General features: G+C 46.7%; 1 protein-coding gene across 1 annotated transcript in view; it reads left to right on the top strand.

Annotated features, from left to right (window-relative positions):
- The window catches only part of kmt2a (lysine (K)-specific methyltransferase 2A), a 42,350-nt gene extending 19,649 nt beyond the window's left edge, over window positions 1-22,701 (top strand). The window contains exons 4-35 of the mRNA XM_029250904.1: window positions 128-305; window positions 1,693-1,945; window positions 2,168-2,232; window positions 2,328-2,831; window positions 3,152-3,225; window positions 3,384-3,623; window positions 3,850-3,996; window positions 4,244-4,339; window positions 4,448-4,568; window positions 4,655-4,768; window positions 5,017-5,201; window positions 6,013-6,186; window positions 6,616-6,726; window positions 6,846-6,919; window positions 7,908-8,107; window positions 8,275-8,381; window positions 8,623-8,760; window positions 9,014-9,172; window positions 9,287-9,404; window positions 9,605-9,683; window positions 10,255-10,436; window positions 10,536-10,700; window positions 10,811-15,308; window positions 15,412-15,474; window positions 15,570-15,652; window positions 15,748-15,912; window positions 16,225-16,299; window positions 16,402-16,576; window positions 16,698-16,805; window positions 16,936-17,019; window positions 17,295-17,424; window positions 17,807-22,701. Of these exons, the coding sequence (XP_029106737.1) occupies window positions 128-305; window positions 1,693-1,945; window positions 2,168-2,232; window positions 2,328-2,831; window positions 3,152-3,225; window positions 3,384-3,623; window positions 3,850-3,996; window positions 4,244-4,339; window positions 4,448-4,568; window positions 4,655-4,768; window positions 5,017-5,201; window positions 6,013-6,186; window positions 6,616-6,726; window positions 6,846-6,919; window positions 7,908-8,107; window positions 8,275-8,381; window positions 8,623-8,760; window positions 9,014-9,172; window positions 9,287-9,404; window positions 9,605-9,683; window positions 10,255-10,436; window positions 10,536-10,700; window positions 10,811-15,308; window positions 15,412-15,474; window positions 15,570-15,652; window positions 15,748-15,912; window positions 16,225-16,299; window positions 16,402-16,576; window positions 16,698-16,805; window positions 16,936-17,019; window positions 17,295-17,424; window positions 17,807-18,082 (9,141 nt within the window). The 3' untranslated portion in view covers window positions 18,083-22,701. The remainder of the gene's footprint in view (window positions 1-127; window positions 306-1,692; window positions 1,946-2,167; window positions 2,233-2,327; window positions 2,832-3,151; window positions 3,226-3,383; window positions 3,624-3,849; window positions 3,997-4,243; window positions 4,340-4,447; window positions 4,569-4,654; window positions 4,769-5,016; window positions 5,202-6,012; window positions 6,187-6,615; window positions 6,727-6,845; window positions 6,920-7,907; window positions 8,108-8,274; window positions 8,382-8,622; window positions 8,761-9,013; window positions 9,173-9,286; window positions 9,405-9,604; window positions 9,684-10,254; window positions 10,437-10,535; window positions 10,701-10,810; window positions 15,309-15,411; window positions 15,475-15,569; window positions 15,653-15,747; window positions 15,913-16,224; window positions 16,300-16,401; window positions 16,577-16,697; window positions 16,806-16,935; window positions 17,020-17,294; window positions 17,425-17,806) is intronic.
- The last annotated feature ends 409 nt before the right edge of the window (window positions 22,702-23,110 follow it).

The following is a 23,110-nucleotide window of genomic DNA, read 5'->3' as shown; positions in this document are numbered from 1 at the left end:
CTCTTGCTACGTTGACTGAGAGATGTTTGATATTGTGTATGAGAGAGCACCCTTTTTGACTGAGTTATCAGTTTATCTCCATGTTCTTGTGTGCTTTGGTCTGAAATCCATTTGGTTCTGTTGTCAGGGCCAGGAGAGTGACTCTTCTGAGACGTCAGCCCGCGGGCCTCGTATCAAGCACGTTTGCCGGCGCGCTGCTGTGGCGCTGGGTCGGAACCGGGCTGTGTTCCCCGATGACATGCCCACCCTCAGTGCCTTGCCATGGGAGGAAAGAGAGAAGATACTGTCTTCCATGGGGAATGATGGTGAGGGACCTTCCAGTTTCCATTTTCGCTGGTATTGTGTAGCGGTTTCAGGTGTCACTTTGCAGTGTGAAAGACCTGGGCTGAAATCCCACTCTTGCTGTAGTACAGGTGGTCCCCAATTTACGATGGGGTTACGTTCCGCAAAACCCATTGTAAATCGAAAATGCATTTAATACACCTGACATACTGAACATCATAGCCTAGCATACGTGCGATGGCCATTACGGGCTTGCCGCCTTCATGCTGGACAGTTATGTTGAGTTTCTCCTCAGTTGTAATTGCCCTCCTCTTCTTCTTCCCACCAGTAGCAGGCGACACAGATGGGTTTTGCGCATCTATAATGTCAGAGACGCCCAACGTACATATGGGGGGGTATGTGTAGAGCGACTGTGTCGCAGACTGGGAGATGCGGATTGCTGCTGCTGCCCAGCATTGCGAGAGAGCATCGCACCACATATTGCTTGCCTGGGGAAAAAAAATTCTCTATTTGAAGTACGGTTTCTATTGAATGTCTATCGTCAGCTTACTGTCGTAAAGTCAAAAAAAAATTGTAAGTCAAACCATCTTAAATCGGGGACCACTTGTACTTTTAATCAGGGTACTTACCCTGATTTGTAAAAATTACCCCGCTATGTAATTGCATAAATAATTTAATTTAAGAGGGGCAGCTGGTAGTGTAGTGGTTAGAGCTGCTGCCTTTAGATCCAAAGGTTGCAGGTTTGAATCACCCCTCCAGCTGTAGTACCCTTGATCAAGGTACTAAATTGCTCTGGTATAATTACCCAGTTTTATAAATGTTTAAATAATTGTAAGTCGCTTGGGAGAAAAGCATAATCTAAATGAATAAATGTAAATGTAAGTTGCTAAATACACATACCTAGCCGTTTCTAATCAAAAGTGTGAGCTGAATAATACATAAATACATTATAAAAATAACGTGATGACCTACAGTGGAATTCATGTGAAAATAATTTGAAATGATTAAAGGTATCGAAGTAGGAATATTGTACCAGAAATTGGGCATATTTTGTATTGCACTTTTGTTTATGAAGAAGTAACTTTGTAAATTGAAATCAGCTAAATTAAAAACACCTAAAGGTGGCATGGTCATATCCTAGGTGGCAGTAGCATAAGTTTACTTAAGTAATTTAAATGCTGCTTTATAATGTATAGGTCCACAAATTGGCTAAAAACGTTATTTAAAGTAAAAGGTGAGAGGTAAGAAGTGAAATAATTGTAATATAAAACTATATAATAAGTTAATTTAGATGAAATAGAGGCTAAACAAATGTAAAACACAAGATATGCAAGTTTGTTTGTCTTGGAAACTTGAGAGTGTTTCAGTCTTGAGTGTCCTGTACAGAAAGAGGTCTTCTGTCTTCTGCAGACAAGTCATCAGTGGCGGGTTCAGAGGAAGCGGAGCCCACAGCTCCACCCATCAAGCCAATTAAGCCCATCAAGCCCATCAAGCCAGTTACCCGGCACAAGACCATTCAGGAGCCACCAGCACGGAAGGGGCGTCGCTCACGCCGCTGTGGCCAGTGTCCTGGCTGCCAGGTGCCTGACGACTGTGGCATCTGCACCAACTGCCTGGACAAGCCTAAATTTGGGGGGCGCAACATCAAAAAGCAGTGCTGCAAGTGAGTCTGCTCAAAACTTACGTCAAGTAATCCTTGCAGTTTGAGGGGGATTAATACATTCGCTTCTAAGACATTTCTGCGTATAGATTATCTAAGAAAATGCAACATATACCTATGTAACATTATGTAACAGTGTATAAATAGATTAGTTTTGATACTTTCGAAAATTTTTTCCAGTTGGCAGGGTGTTTATAGCCATATGTCATGTGTTTGTTTTCCCAGGGTGAGGAAGTGCCAGAACTTGCAGTGGATGCCGCCCAGGGCAATACTCCAGAAACAGGCGAAGGGTAGGTGGGCACTGTGCTGTGCTGCATGGAGAGACAGCTCGCATCTCGACAGGGCTGGTACCCTGAACACACACTCTTATTGTCTCCTTCTGTAGACAAGAAAGACAAAAAGAAGAACAAAATGGCAGAAAAAAAGGAAGCGCATCATTCCGCCAGGATCCATTCCTCTGACAGCGACCCGAAACCTGCCCCACCCACAGTGAGGGAGGAGCTTTCTCGCAAAAGGAGTGAAACCCCATCCCCAAAGCACAATGAGGAGAGGCAGAAGCAGCAGGCCCAGCAGCCCCCACCGCCACTGAGCCCTTCCCACGAAGATCCCCAGTCTGCTCCAAGCGCAGCACCAACGCCAGAGCCAAAACAGCCCACAGCGCCTCCTAGCACCAGCTCCAGGAAGGAGCGCAAAGCGCCACTGCAGACTCCTGCCTCTACCTCGGTACCCGCCACCCCATGCCCGCTTCCGCAGCCCCAGATCAACGCGGAGCCTTCACAGACCCAGCAGAATCAGGCACCGAAAGAAGAAGTGCCAGGCAAGCCTCCCCCCGGCGAGCCTAAAAAGAAACCTCCGCAGAAGAACGTCACGGTGCCAGTTACAGAGACAGGTTGGAGCTCAAGTACTGCCAGCAGCTCATAGACCCATCTGTACTGCAAAACCTGATCCAGTTCTTTGGCTTTAACAGTGTCATCCAAGCTTTATTCTTTTTTGGTTAATCATTTTTTTCAGTTGGATCAATATTCAGTGTAGGCAAAACGTAGGCATTGTCATGAAAAGCACCACCTTTTTAATGTTTTAATTTACAAACAGGCCTGTGTTTCCGTGTGCATTGGTGTGTGAAAGAGGCATTCGTAGATTAACAGCATATACGTTACATTCTGTCTTGGTTGTAATTTGTACTGTTTGATGGTACATTTGACCCTTTAGCGCTGGAATCAAAACAGGTGAAGAAAGTACCTCCTCGATGTGCCCCACCCCCTAAACAGAAACCCAAAGAGAAGGTATGGAAGTCAACCTTGGATTTTGCACTCATCAACTGCATGTGTCAGTTTTTACTGAGAGCAACTGGACCCAACTCTGTTTAATATTGTGCCCTCTCTTTTCCCCTCACTGGCTTTTTGGCTCTCCCTCTCATTTGCTCCTGTGGTTTGACGGACAGGAAAAGTCGACATCCAGCAGTCACGAAGCTGGTTCTTTAAACCCCCTAAGCATTCCCTCAACTGGAGGCCTCGGTAGGCAGAAAACGCCCTACGATGGAGTGCATCGCATAAGAGTGGATTTCAAGGAGGACTTTGACAGCGACAATGTGTGGGAGATGGGCGGCCTCAGTATCCTGACCTCTGTGCCCATCAGCCCACGAGTGGTTTGCTTCCTCTGTGCCAGCAGCGGGCACATGGAGGTGGGTGCCCTTCTTTCGTACCCACTACCAGCGTTCCATGTTTTAGGCAAATAATGATCGTTTGTCACTGCTGCTGAACGCTGGATGACTTTTCTTGTGCAAGAAAGACAGAAAGATGCATAAAGCAAAAACATCTCCTAGCTGGTTTTTAGAAAAACATGTTCGTTTTCATTGTGCTTTGGTTGACTGATACTGACCTGACCCTTGACCTGTATTTCTGCCACAGTTTGTGTTCTGTCAGGTGTGCTGTGAGCCCTTCCATCTTTTTTGCTTGGAGGAGACAGAGCGCCCCCTGCAGGAGCAGCTGGAGAACTGGTGTTGCCGCCGCTGTCGTTTTTGCCACACGTGTGGCCATCAGCACCAAAAGACCAAAGTAAGGGGAACAGAGAAGCGTGTTGGAAAAGGAGCGGCATCTGTGCCAACTGTAGTGATAGTCCTTTCTCTCCTAAGTTTGCTCTTCCAAAATGAAAAAATATTGCATCTCAGAGCTGTAAGACTCGCTACAAGTAGGCTGCACTTTGGTGTCCTTGAACTGGTTTTCCTATGTCTCTTATGTGAAGGCACCTAATACCCAAAGACCTAACATTTGTTTGTCTTTCTGTGTGGCTTCCCACCTGCAGCAGCTGCTGGAGTGCAACAAGTGCCGAAACAGCTATCACCCCGAGTGCCTGGGCCCCAACCATCCCACCAGGCCCACCAAGAAGAAGAGAATCTGGGTAGGTTCCCCTGGTGCTAACTGCTTGTCAAGCCGCCTTGCAGCTCAGCAGGCCGTGGTGGGCGCCAAATGTGCCATCCATGTTCTCTTGTCTGCTTCACCCATGCAGATCTGTACCAAGTGTGTGCGCTGCAAAAGCTGTGGTGCCACTACTCCGGGGAAGGCCTGGGATGCCCAGTGGTCACATGACTTTTCCATGTGTCATGACTGTGCCAAACTCTTTGCTAAAGGTGAGCGGGGCATGTCAGGTGTGTGAAGCATCAGCTTTGGCGTATTGAGCTTTTCTGAAAACAACTTAATGCCACCCCCATCCCAGGTAATTTCTGCCCACTCTGCGACAAGTGCTATGATGACGATGACTACGAGAGCAAGATGATGCAGTGTGGGAGGTGCGACCGCTGGGTGCACGCCAAGTGCGAGAATCTCAGTGGTAAGTGCCCCCACACAGGTGTCCAACGTGTGAGATGAGCCTCAGCCTGACATTCTTGTCTACGCTGCTCCCTAACAGCACTGAGTGTTTTTGTTTCCACTTTGTGTCCTTGAGAGGCAGGAGTGGAATGTTTCTCAGTCAGCCTTCAGCAAACCAAATAACATGATGAGCTGAGTGTTGGAGGATGACTGTTGTCATTCCAGTGAACAGGCGCGTCGCATCTCCAACTTCACTCCATTATTAAACAGATGAAATGTACGAGATTCTGTCCAACCTGCCGGAGAGCGTGGTTTACACCTGCGTCAACTGCACTGAGCGCCACCCGGCAGAGTGGAGAACCGCGTTGGAAAAGGAGCTGCAAAGCTCAGTGCGACGTGTCCTCACCGCCCTGCTTAACTCGCGCACCTCCACCCACCTGCTCCGCTACAGACAGGTCAGTTTCCCCATCTGCACCTCATCCCCAACACAGACTGGGGAGTAGCAACGCTTGCCTCATGGCAGGGTGACACTGAGTTCTCTCAGCACCCTTGCACATGCCAGCATTCATTCATGGTAATTTCCATGGTATAAATGGTTTAGCGTGTTAATTAGCCATACACAGTCATACACCGACGCACTTTATAAATCACACAGCAAAAAGATATTGCTCGGGTCTGATATAGTCATTTCATGTTCGTCTATTCTTATCTTTTTCAGCAGTTTGTCATGTCGGAATGACTAAGTCACACATTGAATGGTTACTGTACTTTCCATAGATTTTGTTTAATCACAGTGGTCGACTATGGATAATGAATTTAATGTACATCTTGTGTTGTCGTGCTGAGAAGTGGAGGGCAGAGGCCGATGGTATTCAAACTAGCACCATTATAAGCACTGCTCTGGTTTTAAAGTTAGTCGTTTCCATTTGTATTGCTTGGGCATTTTTACTGCATCAATTCAGGGTGCATACCTTATTCAAGGATACTACGCCAGGAGGTGGGTTTCAAACCTTCAACCTTCAAGTCCAAAGGCAGCAGTGCTACCTGTTACACTACCTGCTGGACCAAGGTGGCTTTGGAAAAGTCACTTTTCTGTAGCATGTTGGTGGGTCTGGAAACCCTGTAGGTGAATCAGCTGGGAGAGGAGTATCTGTTTGCTTTTTTTTTTTTTGGGGGGGGGGGGGGGAGAATAAGAGTGTTTTCTTAAGAGGCATGTCTGACTCCATTATGTCTCCATTGTGCCATTAACTGCTGTGTTGTCTTCAGGCTGTGATGAAGCCCCCAGAGCTGAATCCAGAGCCTGAAGAGAGCCTGCCCTCCCGCCGCTCCCCTGAGGGCCCTGACCCCCCTGTTCTGACTGAGGTATCCCCACCCACCGACTCCCCACTGGACCTGGAGTCTGTGAAGAGGAAGATGGAGATGGGGCGTTACAAGGCTGTGGTGAGTAGCATTCACAGCAAGCACAGGTAGTGTCCCTTCCTGTGCTACACCGAGATAGCCGTAGCATGCGTGTATCGCACACTCGTACCCCAAAGCATAGTCCCCTGTCTTGCTGTCCTACTTCTGCTCTTAACCTGCTGTCCTTCATTTCTTCTTTCTCTGTATATTGTACCCTTTTACTTGGAGCTGTTTTTCTGTTGTCTCGGCATATTAATGTCAATTAGCTGCAAAGCTGACAGAGTGAATGATGTGTGAAAGTCAGTTTGGCTCATGCAAAAAGTTGCCGGTTATGCCTGGAGATGGCGTGGCATTGAAGATGCTTGGCTGGAACCGCTCATACTGAGTTCACACAGAGTTCACAGAGGAAGGGCTAGGTTTGTGTAAGAGGGCGGTGGTGGGGATTTGACACGACCGTGTGTCCTATTCCAGCTGGAGTTCAGCGACGATATTGTCCGCATCATCCAGACAGCCATCAACTGTGACGGAGGGCAGCCAGAGAACAAGAAGGCCAACAGCATGCTGAAGTCCTTCTTCATTAGGGTTAGTACCACGGCAGTATATTGCGGGTGGCGGGTGTGGTATAAGCGATCACGATTCCTGGAAGATCTTGCAGCTCAGTCATCGCCCTCCTCCTGTGCCTGTCCCTTTGTGTCCTACAGCAAATGGAGCGCGTGTTCCCCTGGTTCAAGGTTAAGGAGTCCAGGTACTGGGAGCCAAACAAGGTCTCTTCCAAGTGAGTGTGACTGCAGACACCCTACTAATCCGAGGGAATGAGAGATGGGGAGTGGATAAGGCCTCTGGTCCACTGCTTCCTGAACCCATAGTCTCATGTTACCTGCAGGTTGCCACTTTGAGCTGTTGCTTAAACTCAGGGCACAGATGGATTTCTCCAGTCACACTGAGTTTAGTCCCACTTCACCCTTTTGGTCGCATGACCACCTGGCACCTTTGTCTATAAACTGCCAGTGAGAAGACCGATGCTGCTGAAAACAAGTTTACTGGACTTGATACGTGCGCGTTCGTGCATGAACCGGAGAAGCTGAAAAAGCTACGCAGACTTTTGATTCGTGTTTAGAAATTAGACATCTGTTTAGATATTTAAGTAAAAACAAGTCTTTATTTCACTTTTTTTTTTGAATCCATCCTCTTGGTCCAGGATTTTCTTAGTCAGATGTAATGTTATACTCCCACATTGAGTCCAATATGGTTGTTTTGTAATTCTGATCTTGTTACATGGTCGTTACAGGTATTTAAATGAAATGAAGGTGCAGCCATCCACAAGGGCACTGTTTGTCTTTGTGCTGGGTAACAGCTGTCTCACAACAGGCTGTTTACCCCCACGCTCCGTCTGGCCTGCTTCTCGGCCTGCGGGTGGCCCGCTGGCATCAGGTTACGCAAACAAGCTCTGACTCTGCCTCCCCTTTTTGTCAGCTCGGATCCGATCCAAAGGAAACAGAACACTGTTGTTTTTAACGCGCTGTTGTGGCTTTCAGCACCGGCCGTTAAAGTACGCGACTAGTTTCTGTACTGGGAGAGAAAAATCGGAAAGTCCGTAGGTATTGGTATTAGTTGTTCAGCTATCTTTCGTACGCATACATTTATGGCCTGCAGTGAACAAAGGTTATGTGTGTGCACGCATGTGTGTGGGTTTGTAAAAATACTCAAAGTGTCATGTCAGTGTTTTAGTGATCTGTGGATCCCCTGTCTCTTTCCCCATGTAGCAGTGGGCTGCTTCCTAACGCTGTGCTGCCCCCTTCCTTGGACCACAATTACGCTCAGTGGCGGGAGGAAATTGCACGAGCTGAACAGCAACAGCAGCAGCAGCCACCACTCATGAAAAAGATCATCCCTGCCCCACGACCCAAAACTCCAGGGGAGCCGGAGTCTCTGACACCCCCTTCCCCACCTCAGCACAAACTTGGTGAGGGGAAGAGCCAGGGCGTCCTGCCCACGTATTGATTTTGTCACTCCTTTCAGCTACCCTATTCTTGGAGCTACCTCTCAGCATGTAAGCCAGTGCACCAAAGTTTACCTGAGGGTAGATAGAACAGCTTGGGTAGTGTTTTTAACCATACCCCCGCCCCACAGGTCCACACCTCAGCCGAGAGGACAGTCCCGAGCTTCCGCCTCCGCCCGATGTGAGTGACAACAGGCAGTGTGCGCTGTGCCTGAAATATGGAGATGACAACACCAATGTGAGTGTCCTGTCACACGCCAACAACACACACCGTCAAAGAAAGCAGCATTTTAACAGTAATACCGTCACTCATTCTGATGTCTACAGTTGAGTGAGATGTCTAGAGTTGTGTAGAGTTAGAATTCAGTGGTATTGGGGTGCGTAACAGCAATATTTGGTCTGTCCTGTGACTCATCTACAAATGTACTGCAGTGTAATAGAAAGAGTACAATGTGCACATTCGTTTGTGTGTACTCCAGGACAGCGGCCGGCTCCTGTATATTGGCCAGAATGAGTGGACCCACGTGAATTGTGCCCTGTGGTCAGCTGAGGTTTTTGAGGACGATGATGGCTCCCTGAAGAATGTCCACATGGCAGTGGCCCGAGGAAAGCAGCTGGTGAGCCTCGGCAGCTAGCATCGGTCAGAGGAGCCGCAAGTGACAAGGCAGATGGAGCTGACAAATACTCGATTGACACTACAAATCATTTTTGCATCGTAGTTTATGCATTACCAGTAGTTTGTGATTGAGTTTTCAGTATTGTGTCAGTGTAAGAGACCATGTGATTGTGAGGGAGACTTCACTTGTCGTTATGGAGAGACTATGTGAAAGAGTTCTTCAGTGATTGAGATGGTTTGTGACCTCCCCTCAGCGCTGCGAGCACTGCCAAAGGCCTGGTGCCACTGTGGGCTGCTGCTTGCCCTCCTGTACCAGTAACTTCCACTTCATGTGTGCCCGCATGCGCCACTGTGTCTTCCTGGAGGACAAGAAGGTGTACTGCCAACGTCATAGTGACCTCATCAAAGGGGAGGTGAGGAGATGTCGTGTTATATATTTTTAGCTTGCAGTCAGTTTGTGTTGCAGGACGTGCTTTTGGATGATGAATGTGGAACCTTGAAGCACTGAACATCCGACCTGTCCACAGGTGGTGTCTGAAACTGGGTTTGAGGTGACACGGCGGGTCCTGGTGGACTTTGAAGGAGTCAGCCTGCGCAAGAAGTTTCTGAATGGCCTGGAGCCGGAGAATGTCCACATGATGATAGGTATGCCACGTCTGTTGTCTGCGAGACTACGTGATGTGCACCTGCTCTGACAGGGCCACCTTCAGGACATTCTAACGGTGTAGCTGTGCATTTTAACCAAGCATTAGGTGAAACTCAAGTGTACCAATGCAGTGGTTCTCAAAGTAGGAGTTAGAAGTTACATCTCGCTTATACTAACTATGTTACATGTGCCAATGCAGGGTCCATGACCGTCGACTGCCTGGGCATCCTGACTGAGCTTTCTGACTGTGAACACAAGCTTTTCCCCATTGGATACCAGTAAGTGTTTAAGGTTTTTTGCTAAGCGATGGCAAGAGGACATTCTGATTGGTGGAAATTTTTCTTTTTTTTCTTTTTTTAAATGCTGGACTCACTATGCCTTACTATATTGGCAAACATGACTGACATTATGTCCTTTTCAACTGCATACATACTGCACATGTATACTATCTTACATTTCCATTGATTAATTTTGCAGACGCTTGCCTCAAAAGTGATATACAGTGCTACATATATACTATATTAAACTGCCTTCAGTCATTTACTTATTCAAGCAGCAGAGCAATGTAACATATACACACACATTAAAGGCAATGTAGTCACCAGTCCACCCGAAACACATCTTTGTACTGTGGGAGGAAATAAGAGCACTTGGAAGAAATCCATGCACACGCTGGGAGAACATGAAAACTCTACACAAAATGAGCTGGATTTAAACATACAACACATATAACAGTGAGGCATCAGTGCTAGCAGCTGTACTACCGTGCTATTTTTGACCGAGTAACTGCACTTTTCACATAGACCATTTACATTGATAACTTGAGTCTTTTATGCCTTTTCCCTACAGGTGCTCAAGAGTGTATTGGAGCACACTAGATGCCCGCAAGCGTTGTGTTTACACCTGTAGAATTGTGGTGTGTCGCCCCCCGGTGGCAGAGCCCAATTCCAACAGCACTTTAGAGCATGAAGATAACCGCACCATAGCCCACAGCCCCCCTCCTGTTGTAGATGGGGATAGTGATGTTGCAGGTCTGTGTTATCTTCCATTTTTTTTGTCTCCTTTGTATTGTACAGTGTGTAGCTTTAGATAGACAAATAATGGGGGTTATTTTCCTTTGTTTTTGACAGATGTGGAACTGTCATCACCCTCTGGGTTAGAAGTACGTTCCTCTCAATCCCCAGACCACCAGATCACTCCTACAACACCAAAACTAAAGGCTGCTGTCAGAAGTAGACATCCCAGCTACCCTCCATGCCAGAGGTCCCCCATTTCCAGACCACTCCCTTCCCCAGGTAAAATGAAGATATTTAAGTATTCTAGCTTTTGGAAAAGTGGGCTACATTCACTTACTGCATATTTTCAGAGGCTCATTGCAATTAATTACTTTTTGTACTTCATCTAGGGGGCCCCTCGAACTCCACCCATGAGATTGTGACTGTGGGTGATCCCTTGCTAAGCTCTGGATTGCATAGCATTGGGTCCCGACGGCACAGCACCTCCTCGCTCTCTTCTCACCCTCCAAAACAACGGATCCCTTCACCTTCCAAGGGCAGTGCTGTGCTGGGTCGCCAAGGAGCCTTTGCCTCATCCCCTTCTCTTTTGGCTGCCTCGAAAGATGTTGAGAAGGATGGAGACAGGGAGCAATCAGTCAGACCCATGCCAGATGGGAATCACGGTCGAGAATCAAGGGTGATCAGTTCCGGGTGTAACCGTAAGAATTTGTCCGGCATTCCTGATAAGAGAGCAGAAAATAGCCAAGAGGGCACTGGCAAGCAGTTGGGAGAGGAGAAATGTGCCATAGTCCCCCCTCTGGGCAGAATGAGTCAAGCGTTGCTTGGACGACCTGCAGTACTGGCAGGGTCCCAGAAGAGCATTAGCACCAAGGTGGAAAAAGCAAGGCAGAGCGGGAAGGACACAGACCTTCCAACTACTGGTAGTCATGTGTCCCGTCGTCCTCTTGCCACCCTGATGAAAGACGCCAGTGGAAGTGACTCTGTGAAGGATGGCAGGTTAAGTCCAGGCACTGCCTCCAAGGATGCAGTAAACCCTGGTTCCCCTTTGCCTCCACATCACAAAAGTGGAGGGAGGAAGTCCCGTGATCAACTATCCAGTCCACCCCCAGCTGCTGCCTTGAAGCCCCTTTGGTCCACTGGAGCTGCTACCGCTGAAGACACAGTGAAGCGTGGCTTGCAGGCAACCTCTGTATCGTCCACAGGCCCAGTTTCTAGCACGAAAGAAACACGCTCCAAAGGGCGACCTGCAGACAACAGGGAGTCAGGGAAAGAAAGGGAAAAGAAGTCTCAAAACAGCAATGCTCAGATAGCATTGACCTCTACTCATGTAGAGGTCAAAAGCCCTGCAATGCTAGAAATGAAAAAGTATGAGAACCAAAGTGATGAGCGACCTTTAAAAGCTAGGGAGAGGTTTTCCAGTCTTGAGATGAAAAATAATACTGGCCCTGAAGGGATGAAGGCCAGGTTTAGCCCAGAGAAAGGCTTCAGAGAAGTGCAGATTCCTACTGACACAGTAGAGAAGGAAGGATCACCAAAGGACAAGAAGTGTACAGTCAAAGTGACTTTGACACCTTTGAAAATGGATCCAAACGGGACCAAACCAATCAGCACCTCCTCTGACACAACTACAACAACCTCACTCTCACCTACCAGCCAGGACTCCCACAAGAGAGCTTCACGCTCTCTTCTCTTCTCTCCATCTGCAAGCTCCGAAAGCTCAGAATCTGATGCCCAACATCATGCAGATGACTCTGAGGAACACCTCTTGACACATCACTGCACAAGAGAAGATGTGGAGGGTACTGATGATGGGGAAGAGCACCCTTTAGAAGATGGCAACAGAGTGGAAAAACACCACGAGGAAGACAGTGACAGCTCAGGGTCAGCAAAACGGCGCTATCCTCGGCGCAGTGCACGAGCCCGGTCCAATATGTTCTTTGGTCTCACACCCTTTTATGGCGTGCGTTCATATGGGGAGGAGGACATTCCCTTCTATAGTAGCGGGGATAGCTCAGGGAAGAAACGAGTAGGAAGTGGGGGTGGAAAGCGTTCTGCTGAAGGTCAAGTGGATGGCGCTGATGACATGACCACCTCTTCCTCAGGAGACAGTGGGGATGATGAGGAGGGTGGGGTTGGTCATTGCACTGATGAAGACAGTTACTACTACAATTTCACCCGCACCATCATACATCCCAGTGGCGGAGTCCCTCCCACAGGGGGCAGGGAGCAGTGTTTAGGCACAGGGTCCCAACTTCCAAATTTCCTGAAAGAAGATGCAGCAGATGAGAATATGGTGGTTGAAGGAGCCAGAGGCCTAAGCAGGACAAGGATTGGTCAACTGGATGGGGTGGACGATGGCTCCGAAAGTGATGCCAGTACAAGTACCACCACCACCACCACCACTGCTACCACTTCATCTTCAAACAAGACTGCTAACAAGAGGAAGGGCAGGGAAAATCGAGCAGACAAGCTGGACATGGATTCAACAAAAGAGGTTGAAAACAGTAGTGGTGTAGGGGGTGGAAGCAACAACAGCAATAGTCGTGAAGGCAGGAAGAATCAGAAGGAGAATTGTCTCCCCCTTGGGGGAGTAAAAGCACAGGGCCAGGATCCCCTCGATGCCCAGTTGTCCCTCAACTCTGACCTCCTCAAGTCTGATTCAGAGAACACCAACAGTGATGACTACGGCAACATTCTTCCGTCGGATATTATGGAGTTTGTGCTCAACACGCCTTCCATGCAGGCTCTGGGACAGCAGCAAGAGGCTTCCTCCTCTGAGCTCCTTTCACTCGGCGAGGGCTTTGAGCTTGATGGGAACCGTGGAAAGGATATTAGCCTTTTCGAGGATTTCTCTCAACCGCTGCCTACTGCAGAGCAGGTTGAGAGTAGTGTAAATCCTTCCATTTCAGCAGAGGAGTCTTATGGCCTCCCACTGGAGCTGCCTTCAGATCTTTCTGTACTCACAACCCGCAGTCCATCAGTGAGTAATCAGAACCACGGAACCTTGATCTCAGAGTCTTCTGAGCGTTCCATTCTGTCCTTGCCATCAAGCGATGAAGTGCCAGACAAAGGAGGAGAGAAACAGGGGGGAGTGGCAAGTAGCTCCAAAAAGGTTCAGCAGGGAGGGACTGGAAGTGTAGACTCACAGGTTTCTGAGGGCCATATAACCCCAGAACATTTCATCCCCAGCCACTTAGAGGCAGAACGTATTACAAGTCCACCCATCACCCAAGTGGTAGAACCTGGTAGTCAAGACTTGACTAGAGCATCTGGGACTCCTGTATTGCCAAACTCCCCTTCTTTACCTCTTCAGGGACAAAAGTACATGACTGCTTCTGCAGACAGTCCAGGCTCTGCTCAGGTGTCCACCACTGCAGTTCAGACTGCTGCAACCCACCTCAAACCAGGAACAGAGAAGCTCATAATTGTGAACCAGCATATGCAGCCACTTTATATGCTACAGACACTTTCCAACGGAGTCACTCAGAAGATTCAGATAGCCCCTTCAGTGAGCACAGCTGGAGTGATGGACACAAACTCCATGACTGGAGGTTTAACACTAGCACCTGGTCTCACTGCAGGCATGCCAGGCTCTCAGCCTATATTTTCGTCTGGTGGAAAAGGTTTAGTTTCTATGCCACACCATCCTCAGATCCAAACTTTTGCAGGAGCTGCCCAGACAGGCTTCCAGCCTGGTATCCCAAGCACCACATCTAGCCTGCTAATTGGAGTTCATTCCCAGGATCCCCAGGTTCTAGTATCTGAGGCTGGCCACCACACGGAGCTGGCTTCCAATCCCACAATTGTCTCCAGTGCTCTACCAGTCTCTCCCTCTGCAACAGGATCCATTTCAGGGCATGGGAAGAAGCGTCCTATCTCTCGGCTCCAGCCCCGTAAGGCCAAAAGGCTTGCTCGGTCAGGAAGCCAGCCTGTGTTAACTCCATCTGATACCGGTCCTAACATGACCCTCATCAACTTCTCGGCATCTCAGATTCCTCCTGGAGTCCCTGCTCAGCAAGGGTTGGTTGAACTGGGAACTCTAACCACAACAACTGCCACATCTCACAGGAAAGTCCCCAACATCATCAAGCGTCCTAAAGTTGGAGTTTACTTTGAGTCACCACCTCTGCAAGGTCTTTCTACCCCTACTGTGCAGCAAGGGATCCTGGGACCTGAATCTTCTGCACACGTGGTGCCGTGCACTGTGTCTGGACTCAGTACTAATCAGCCTGTGCTGAATGTTGTGTCTGTCCCAGCTGGTGGACCTGCTAACCTCCTTGGCACCCAGGGTCTCCTTGGCCCCACTGACTTCAGCAACCTGCTACTTAAGGCCAGTCAGCAGACTCTGAACCTTCCAGAACAACAGATGGTTCTCCAGTCAGGCACCCCTATGATTGCGCAGTTGAGCACCTCGGCACAAACTCCCAGCACCAACAGTATTTGTGTACTGCCCCCACCTCAGACCATCAACATGTCTGTAAACCCGCAGTCAGACCAGGTGGGGGCCTATCACCTCCAGCACCACCCGACCAGTCTAGTGTCAGCAGAGAAGCCTCAGATTCTGGGTCAGAGCACTTCTGCTCCTGTGCTGCAGTCACCCCGGGCAGTAACACAAGAGATTGCTGCGTGCCGCCCTGCTGGCATCTCTGGTTTGAGCTCCAGGACTGTTCCCTTTTCTCGAGCCTCAGATTTGCAGCAAGCGCATAAAGTCATGAGCACAGTAGCTTCAGCAGCTGTCTCATCTGGAAAAGGGAAGCAAAAAGCCAAGCGGCCTCAGCATAGCCCAGACAAGACTAGCAGCAAGAAACACAAGCCATGGCGTGCAGGCAGCCCTCGGGAGAAACAAGAAGGAGGCAACACAGGTAGCGGTGCTGGGCCCACTTTTAGGTAAGAAACAGAAATTGTATTAATTTCTACTATTACTAATGACATTAATTGTCTGCTGATAAAGTCAAATGTCAATTTTGGTGGCTGAAATGTTTGTCAAAAGGGATTGGCGACCGGACTCTCCCAAGTCCATGGAAAAACCTGAGGAAAGAGAACTTAGGAAGGGGTAAGTAGGCTTCTTCTACACACAATTACAGTTAAGGTCTGAAGATTGTGCTTGTTGACCTGGCTCGTTCTGTCTGAATTTCTCTCCCCCTCAAGAGTTGACCAAACTGCAAAACCTGAACCTTCTGTCACATCCCCAAAGTGTACAGATACCAGTGGAGTCAAATCAAAGTCTACAGGTTGGTTAGTCTCAAACCGAACTAAACTCGTTAATTCATAGCTACCCAGGTTTCTGACTTGAACACCAACTTGTACTGTCTTTGGTTTTGTACAGTTCCGAGTCTAAAAGAAGAGGGAATGTCAGGTACCCCACAAGTAGCCACACTGGACCTGGAGAGTTGCAGAAAGAACTCCTTGCTGGACGGCAAGCCTAAGAAGGGGTTGATGTTTGAGATCTGCAGTGATGATGGTTTCCAGATTCGCTGTGAGAGCATTGAAGGTGAATCTGGGATTAGTGCTGCTGTCTTACCATTTTTATCGGTCGGCATTTTATTACAGATCAAAAGACCCTTTTTAGCTAAAAATGACTTGTGCAGCGCAAAACAGAAAAAAATTGATTCTAGGTAGCATTTAAGGAGTGTTCAGGAACTTAAGTTCAGTACCTTGTTCAAAAGTATAAACCATAGGTTCTTTCTTTAACACGCCACATTCTTTGCAAGCACACATGCCTGTCCTGTATGGTACCTGTTACTCTCTGATGTCTTGGATCTCTGTTTCAATTCACTTGGTCTGTCTCGTCTTCCTGCAACAGAGGCCTGGAAGTCACTGACTGATAAAGTCCGGGAGGCACGTTCTAATGCCCGGCTCAAGGAGCTCTCCTTTGAAGGTTAAAGTCAATGCATCAATGCTGAATGAGATGTTTGCATCCGACTGCAGTTTCACTGCCGGTCAAGAAACAACCTCTTTCACTCTTCTTTTATCGTCATAGGGGTGAACGGTTTACGGATGTTGGGCGTGATCCATGACGCCGTGCTGTTCCTTCTGGAGCAGCTGTCTGGTGCCCGACATTGCAGTCGCTATCGTTTCCGTTTCCACAAGCCAGATGAGTCAGATGAGCCACCAATTAACCCTCATGGAGCTGCCCGAGCTGAGCTGCACCATAGGTGGGTTTATGCAAGTGCAAGTTGAGGAAGGGTGGTTCTTATACCAAATGTTACACCCTTGCTCTCTATGTGGTTCGCTCTGTGAAGTGCAGTCTTACACGGCCCATTCTGTCTACCCCAGGCGATCAGTTTTTGACATGTTCAACTTCCTGGCATCCAAGCACCGTCAACCACCTGAATACAACCCTCATGATGAGGATGAGGAAGAAATTCAGCTGAAGTCTGCTCGGTAAGAAACATGCTTGTGCCTTATACTGTTAGCTCCCTGTTTTGTATCCATTGAGCAAACCTCTTGCCTTTGATATTTTTTTTTGCCTGCTCACTGGCCCAGTTTTGAGATCTTGGTATTCGTTTTGTAGGCGAGCCACCAGTATGGACCTCCCCATGCCAATGAGGTTCAGACATTTGAAAAAAGCATCCAAAGAGGCAGTTGGGGTCTACAGGTAGGAAAGAGAAGTTAAATCACTGTATAGTTCACCCCAGTATTTTTTTTTTTTTTTTTTTTTTACTTTGATGCACTAATGTTGGGAATTTTCTGGAAACTTCAGTTTACCTATTAGTATTACAGCCAGTATGTGATTGATGTATGGCATGTGATGGATCCTGCTTTTTCTGTGTAACCAGTTTGGAGCCAAGAGGCACTGATGTCAGGGCTTGTTCTGTTAATGTGACCTTGTGGCGTGCATGTTTTTGTGATTATGGTCCCGTGCTGTGGCAGGTCTGCTATCCATGGCAGGGGCTTGTTCTGCAAGAGAAACATTGACCCAGGGGAAATGGTGATCGAGTATTCAGGCAACGTCATCCGCTCCGTCCTTACAGATAAGCGCGAGAAGTACTATGATGGCAAGGTAAGTGGACAGCCAGGGGCCTAGATGTCTGGTTTGTCTGACAAAGCGGGCACTACCCTCTCCCAGTTTCTCAACCTCAGCCTACACCTTAAACCCTCACTGCCTCTCAAACAAAGCACTTCAGTTAGTACTATGCTGTTTCTCAGTTGTTTGAACTGATGCCTACATTGAGTAACTTTAGTAACAAGCAGTGTTGTACAATATAGTTCCAGCACTTTAGGATATTGGCAGAAGGAGATTTGCTTAAGTACATAGTGATACAGCAGCAGAGGCCCTCCTGAGACTTAAATCTGCTGCCTTTTCAAGTCAAGCTTCTTGGGTACCTGCAACATGCTGCTGCCTGCCATTAAACCCCAGTCTCATGAGTCTGGCCTCTTCGTAGGGCATCGGCTGCTACATGTTCCGCATTGACGACTACGAGGTGGTGGACGCTACCATGCACGGCAACGCAGCACGCTTCATCAACCACTCCTGCGAGCCCAACTGCTACTCACGCGTCATCAACATCGACAGCAAGAAGCACATTGTCATCTTCGCCATGCGCAAGATCTTTCGGGGCGAGGAGCTCACCTACGACTACAAGTTCCCCATTGAGGACCCCAGCAACAAGCTGCCCTGCAACTGTGGCGCTAAGAAGTGCCGGAAGTTCCTCAATTAGTAGCCTCCCCCAACTTCGCGTCCCTCCTGCCCTTCAGCTCTCTCTCACATAGCCTAAAGGTGCCAATGCATTCTGAGAGGCTTGGAGTGGGGGGCTTAAGTGAGTTTGCACTATGACAGGGCTGTGTGTTCAGATGGGAGTGTTTTAAGAAGCGAATGATTTATTATTGTGCCTCATGATTCAGCCTTTTTCCAATTGCATGGTATTTGGGTTGAGAGAGAAGCGGGGGTGTGGGTAAAAAACGCACAAAACGAAAATGGTTGGCAATCGGGCCTATGCTGAAGATAGCATTGTCATTCTAATGGCATTGTCATTCTGTTTACCTACATGCAACAAAGGCATAGTTACTATTCCATTCGTACAATACCGTTACAGATCTGGTTTCTCGGTTGCCGAACAACATAATTGTTCAGATTTCTATTTCAAATCTGACCCAGGACAAAAAAGCAACAAGATGTTGACATTTTATGTGGAAACAAACTTTTTTTCCTTCTTTTTTTCAAATTTACACCAAAGTGCAATTTGTGAAAGGGAAATGGTTATCTTTCTTACAGCAAAAAGTTTGGATTGACCAGTCATGACCTTTGCTTCCCTGTCAACCCCACCCTTTCAAAGACATCTCCATGTTTGAATGTCAGCTGAGGCCTACAGAGCAGCCATGGTAGCAGGAGATACACCGGGTCTGCAGTGACTCTTCCTTGCAGCTCCTTTGAAGCTTTGTAAATAGGACTCCTCGTCTAAATGACTGTCAGGTCTCGAGTGGTGTGATTGAATTTTGTGAACACTAGAGGGAGTGTCAGTCCAGGCAATGGTGTTACGAGAGGAGTTTCCCGCCGAAGTCGGACCGGCACTAATGATGGCGAACATGCTGTAAAATAACCACGTACGTATTTGTGTGACTTTGACCACGATAGAGATGCGACTTGCGCAGCCGGTACTTGCCGAGAGGAAGTTCTGGTGGACTGACAGTCGGGGGACAGAGCCGTTTTTTAAATAGTTTGGGTTTGTTTCTGGACTTGTTTTATTTTGACATAGGATTATGAGACACAAGCAGAGCCAGCAGTAGTAGTTGTTGTTGTTGTTGTTGTTATCGAACTGTGTACAGTTCCAGTAGGATCTCTGTGCGAACGGGAGGTCAGCCTTTCTGCAGCCGAGTGACAGCAGTTACTTCCTGATTCACTTGTCAAAGTGTTCCAGTTTACTAGCATTGAAAATCATTCAGCTCTCACTGGTACCACTTAAACATACTCAAAGAAAAATACCATTTTGACCTTATTTATCTACTTATTGGCCTGGATCATGTAGTCTTCTGCCTGAAAATGATCATTTAATAACGGGGAAAAATATGTCCTGCTTTCTTTATAAAATGTAAATAATATGTATATTTTTCTATTTGTGTGACAAAAAGAAAACGCACTTGCTAGTGAAAAGCACTTAACGATTGTATTTATTTTTTTAAGGAATCGAGTTGTATTTATTTTACTGGCTCCTATTTTGTAGGAAACAGATGTTTACAAACGCTTAAACTTGGTCGAGGCTTTTTTTTTTTTTTAAATAGAGCTGCCTTATTTATTTCATTTTTTTTTTAACCTATTTTAGTAGGTTTTTTTTTTTTTCTACATCTTTTGCAGCCTGAATGTTCACCCTCTGTTCCAAAGACATGCCGTCACCATCGCTCTCGAGTGCAGTCCACCAGTAACTGTTTCATAGCGCAATGCCGTTTTTAAAGTGCAGCAGCAAGCTGTTCTGGTCCTTTGCTTTTGTAGTTACGAGAGAAAAAAACCTTATTGGAATTGTGTCTGTGTTTAAGCTGTTCATGCGGACACCTCGTGTTTGTGGCCTTAATGGCAGTTGGAGGAAAGATACAGCATGCTTATTATGTAAGCAGACCTCCGTGTCTCATTCCTAACTCCTGAGGAACTTTTTTTTTAGGAGCACTTCTTTTCTCAGTGCAGCCCTTTCAAGCAAGCAAAAGTAATATTTGTTTGTGTGTGTGTTTTTTTTTTTTTTTTTTTTTTCTTTTATTTTTTGTCTGGCAAGTTTTGTGTCTTCAGTTTTTTTCAGGCATAATAATATTACAGGCTACTAGAGAAACCATAGCAACCAGATGAGACTGCGCATTTTGCAAGAGCACAGTTCTGATATTTCAGTTCGTTCATCATCGCTGATGGGGAGGCGTTTGTACGTCCCGCTGGGGAAAACGCGAGGGGCTGTTTAACGCGAGCCGTGAGCAGACGTGTCGCCTTGTTTTGTTTCCTATGTTTCGGTGAGAGTGTCGTGCCTTCTCAGTTCACGTGAGCCTTTCCGGGCTTTTCTCATTTTGACCTTTGACCCCAGTCGGTACCGCTCCCAGTCTGCCTGACGGCACCAAGTAGGGGAATCATAGATCATGTCTTTGCTGCAAAAAAAAAAAAAAAAAAAAAAAAGTCTGAGGGACTTCAGTGGCGATGTCAGGAAGGCTTGCTCATCTGCTACAAGTTGCCTCTGAAATGGAGCCACAATCGATGCTGCTGTGTGCGACTACTCCGTGGCAACGCGCTCGTTGTGTCACCTGTACAGCGGCTGCAGCATTCCTCAGAGCCCTGACCCTGGCCCAGGCTGTCCGGCAAAGCAGGTTCACCCGTGTTCTACACGTAGAAGCAGAGACTGTGCTCACGCGCCAAGGTGGATTTGTAGTATGGTCCTAGAGGATAACAGCAGTTTGACTTCACTTGACTTTCACTGAATTTCAGAAACAAATGTGAAAATCCTTCCATGTGTCATTGGCGTCGGTGACCGTATTGTTTTGTTTGGTCCGTGAGCCACCATTCCAAGTCACTCTTAAGTGCTCAGGATTTTTTTTTTTTTTCCTTTTTTTCTATCAAGACCTCAAGCACAGCTGTTTTTCTTCAGGCTGAACTCTGCTGATTCTGTTGCAGTCCAGCTCCAGCAGAACCTCATGTCTTCATTTTCAACCAGATGCTTCGGGGCCAAGGATCCTGGTTTTGCTGTCACGGGCTGGATGTAACGGTTCTTCTACACAACCCTTTTATGCAGCCTGGAGCGTGCCGTACATTCAGGGATATACAGCCTCTTCTGGTTCTCACTTCCACTATTCTCTCAACTTTGGCACAGGGGCCCTGCGGAAATCTGCAGCCTGCTCTTTAATGAATGTATATTGACAACGAAAAAAGAATGACAATGTTAACAATAACTTGATTCTGCAGTTTTTTTTTTTCCTTAAATCAAGAAAATAAGACGGTCAATTCAAAAAGGTTATAGAAACCAAACATGGCAACAGAAAAGGAAAAAAAAAATACAGGGATGAAGCTCAACAGAAGGGCTTGGTTAAGGCGGTTTTCGTCGCTGTTTTAGTTTCAATGCAATACTACTCAAGATTTGTTGCTCCATGTCCTAGTGAACCTCTCTCCTGTCAATTCAGGCTGATCGTGTGACGGCGTCTCCTTGTGGGGAACCTGGTGTGGTCTCCTGCGCCTCGACACCTGTAGTTACTGCTCGCTCATCCACTCTTGCTCTTTAAATATATAAATCTATATATACATATAAATAGCAACTTGTACTTCAGTATCTACATAATATATGGAATGGACAAACTTAGTTACAGTAGCAAAACAGCAGCTTAATAAAGGTTATTTGCATCTTTCAATGTACTCTATAATGGTTTTTGTGTTACAGTATCAGTTTAGATCTAGACTAACGTCGTACAACAGCTTTGTATATTGATATTCCAGTACCAGTTCCTCCCTCGGAGCACTGCAGTCTCCTCTCTTTATTTTCTAAATGAACGATATTTATAGTATGAAAATGTATATGTATAATGTGGTTGTGAACTTCTTGAGGTCAGCCATTTGATTATTGTGTTTTTATTGTTGTAGTGAATTTTTTTTTTTTTTTTTTTTTTTTTTCCCTTTTGTACATTTCCTTTGTACGTTTTTAACAGGGATTTTAGAAAGCTTACTTGATGTGGTATTATTCTGTTGAAATTGCAATGGTCATTGAAAGGATTCCTCCCCACACACACCCCTTCCACAATACTGACCACCAAATACCCTCTTCTTTTCTCCATTAGGAAATCGTGTTGGTACCGTACATTATTTATAACAAGTATTTGAACAACGTTAACCGTGATTTTGTATTTATCACTGCTTTGATCACCATCTTAAAATAATGGTCACAGTAACACTGCTAATAATGTAACGGTAACAAATATTCCACATTATTTATTGATGTTGTTTTTAAACTTAGTTGCCAGTACAGTTGCCATGGTGACACAGATGCTGTAACCCAATGGAGAGGCTGGAGTTGATCTCCTGGCACTGTGCAGGATATCATTTCATGCTCACATGTCACTGATGCTAAGGTTGATTGGTGAAGGGATGTGGGTGTGGTGGTGGGGGGAGTTCTCAGGACAGTGGGCAGCGGGTATTTGTGTCAGGGCTCGCTTTTTTTTTTTTTTTTTTCTTTCTCTCTCTCCCCTATAGTTTTGAATCAAACCCTCCCTTGTTGTGGTGTATTTCCATGGGCACACTTCTTCAGTACCTGAGCTCTCTATGATGGACACCATGATGATAACTCTGTTTGTTCCTCTGAGTTTTTTTTCCAGTGTTATCTCATATCACAGAAATGAAGGAAAAACCGTTTGACAAATAACGATTTTAAAAAGTACTGACACTACTTAAAAGACTGAATGTAAAATATTGAAAAAGAATTTGTACATAGCTGTAAAAAGGAAAGTTTCTAATCATGTTTATTTTCTATGCACTTTTTTATTTAAGTGATAGTTTAAATAATAAACATATTCAGTTTACGTTGTCTTCTGACTGGTTTTCTGCTTTTGTACTTGAGAGATGCTGTTCGTTTTAGTTTTCTGAGCTGCAGCAAATCCCACCTCCGACATCGATCCACAGCGAAAGTCATTGAAAAGCTTAAAATGCGTTGTATGCGAAGTATCCGTCAGGATTAAAAATGACAAACATGCTTTTATTTGTTTGAAATGGCTGCTCAATAGCTTATAGCCCACTGTATCCG

This window comes from Scleropages formosus, chromosome 4, assembly GCF_900964775.1.
Source record: "Scleropages formosus chromosome 4, fSclFor1.1, whole genome shotgun sequence".
Lineage (NCBI taxonomy): Eukaryota > Metazoa > Chordata > Actinopteri > Osteoglossiformes > Osteoglossidae > Scleropages > Scleropages formosus.
This window is presented reverse-complemented; position numbering and strand designations above follow the sequence as displayed.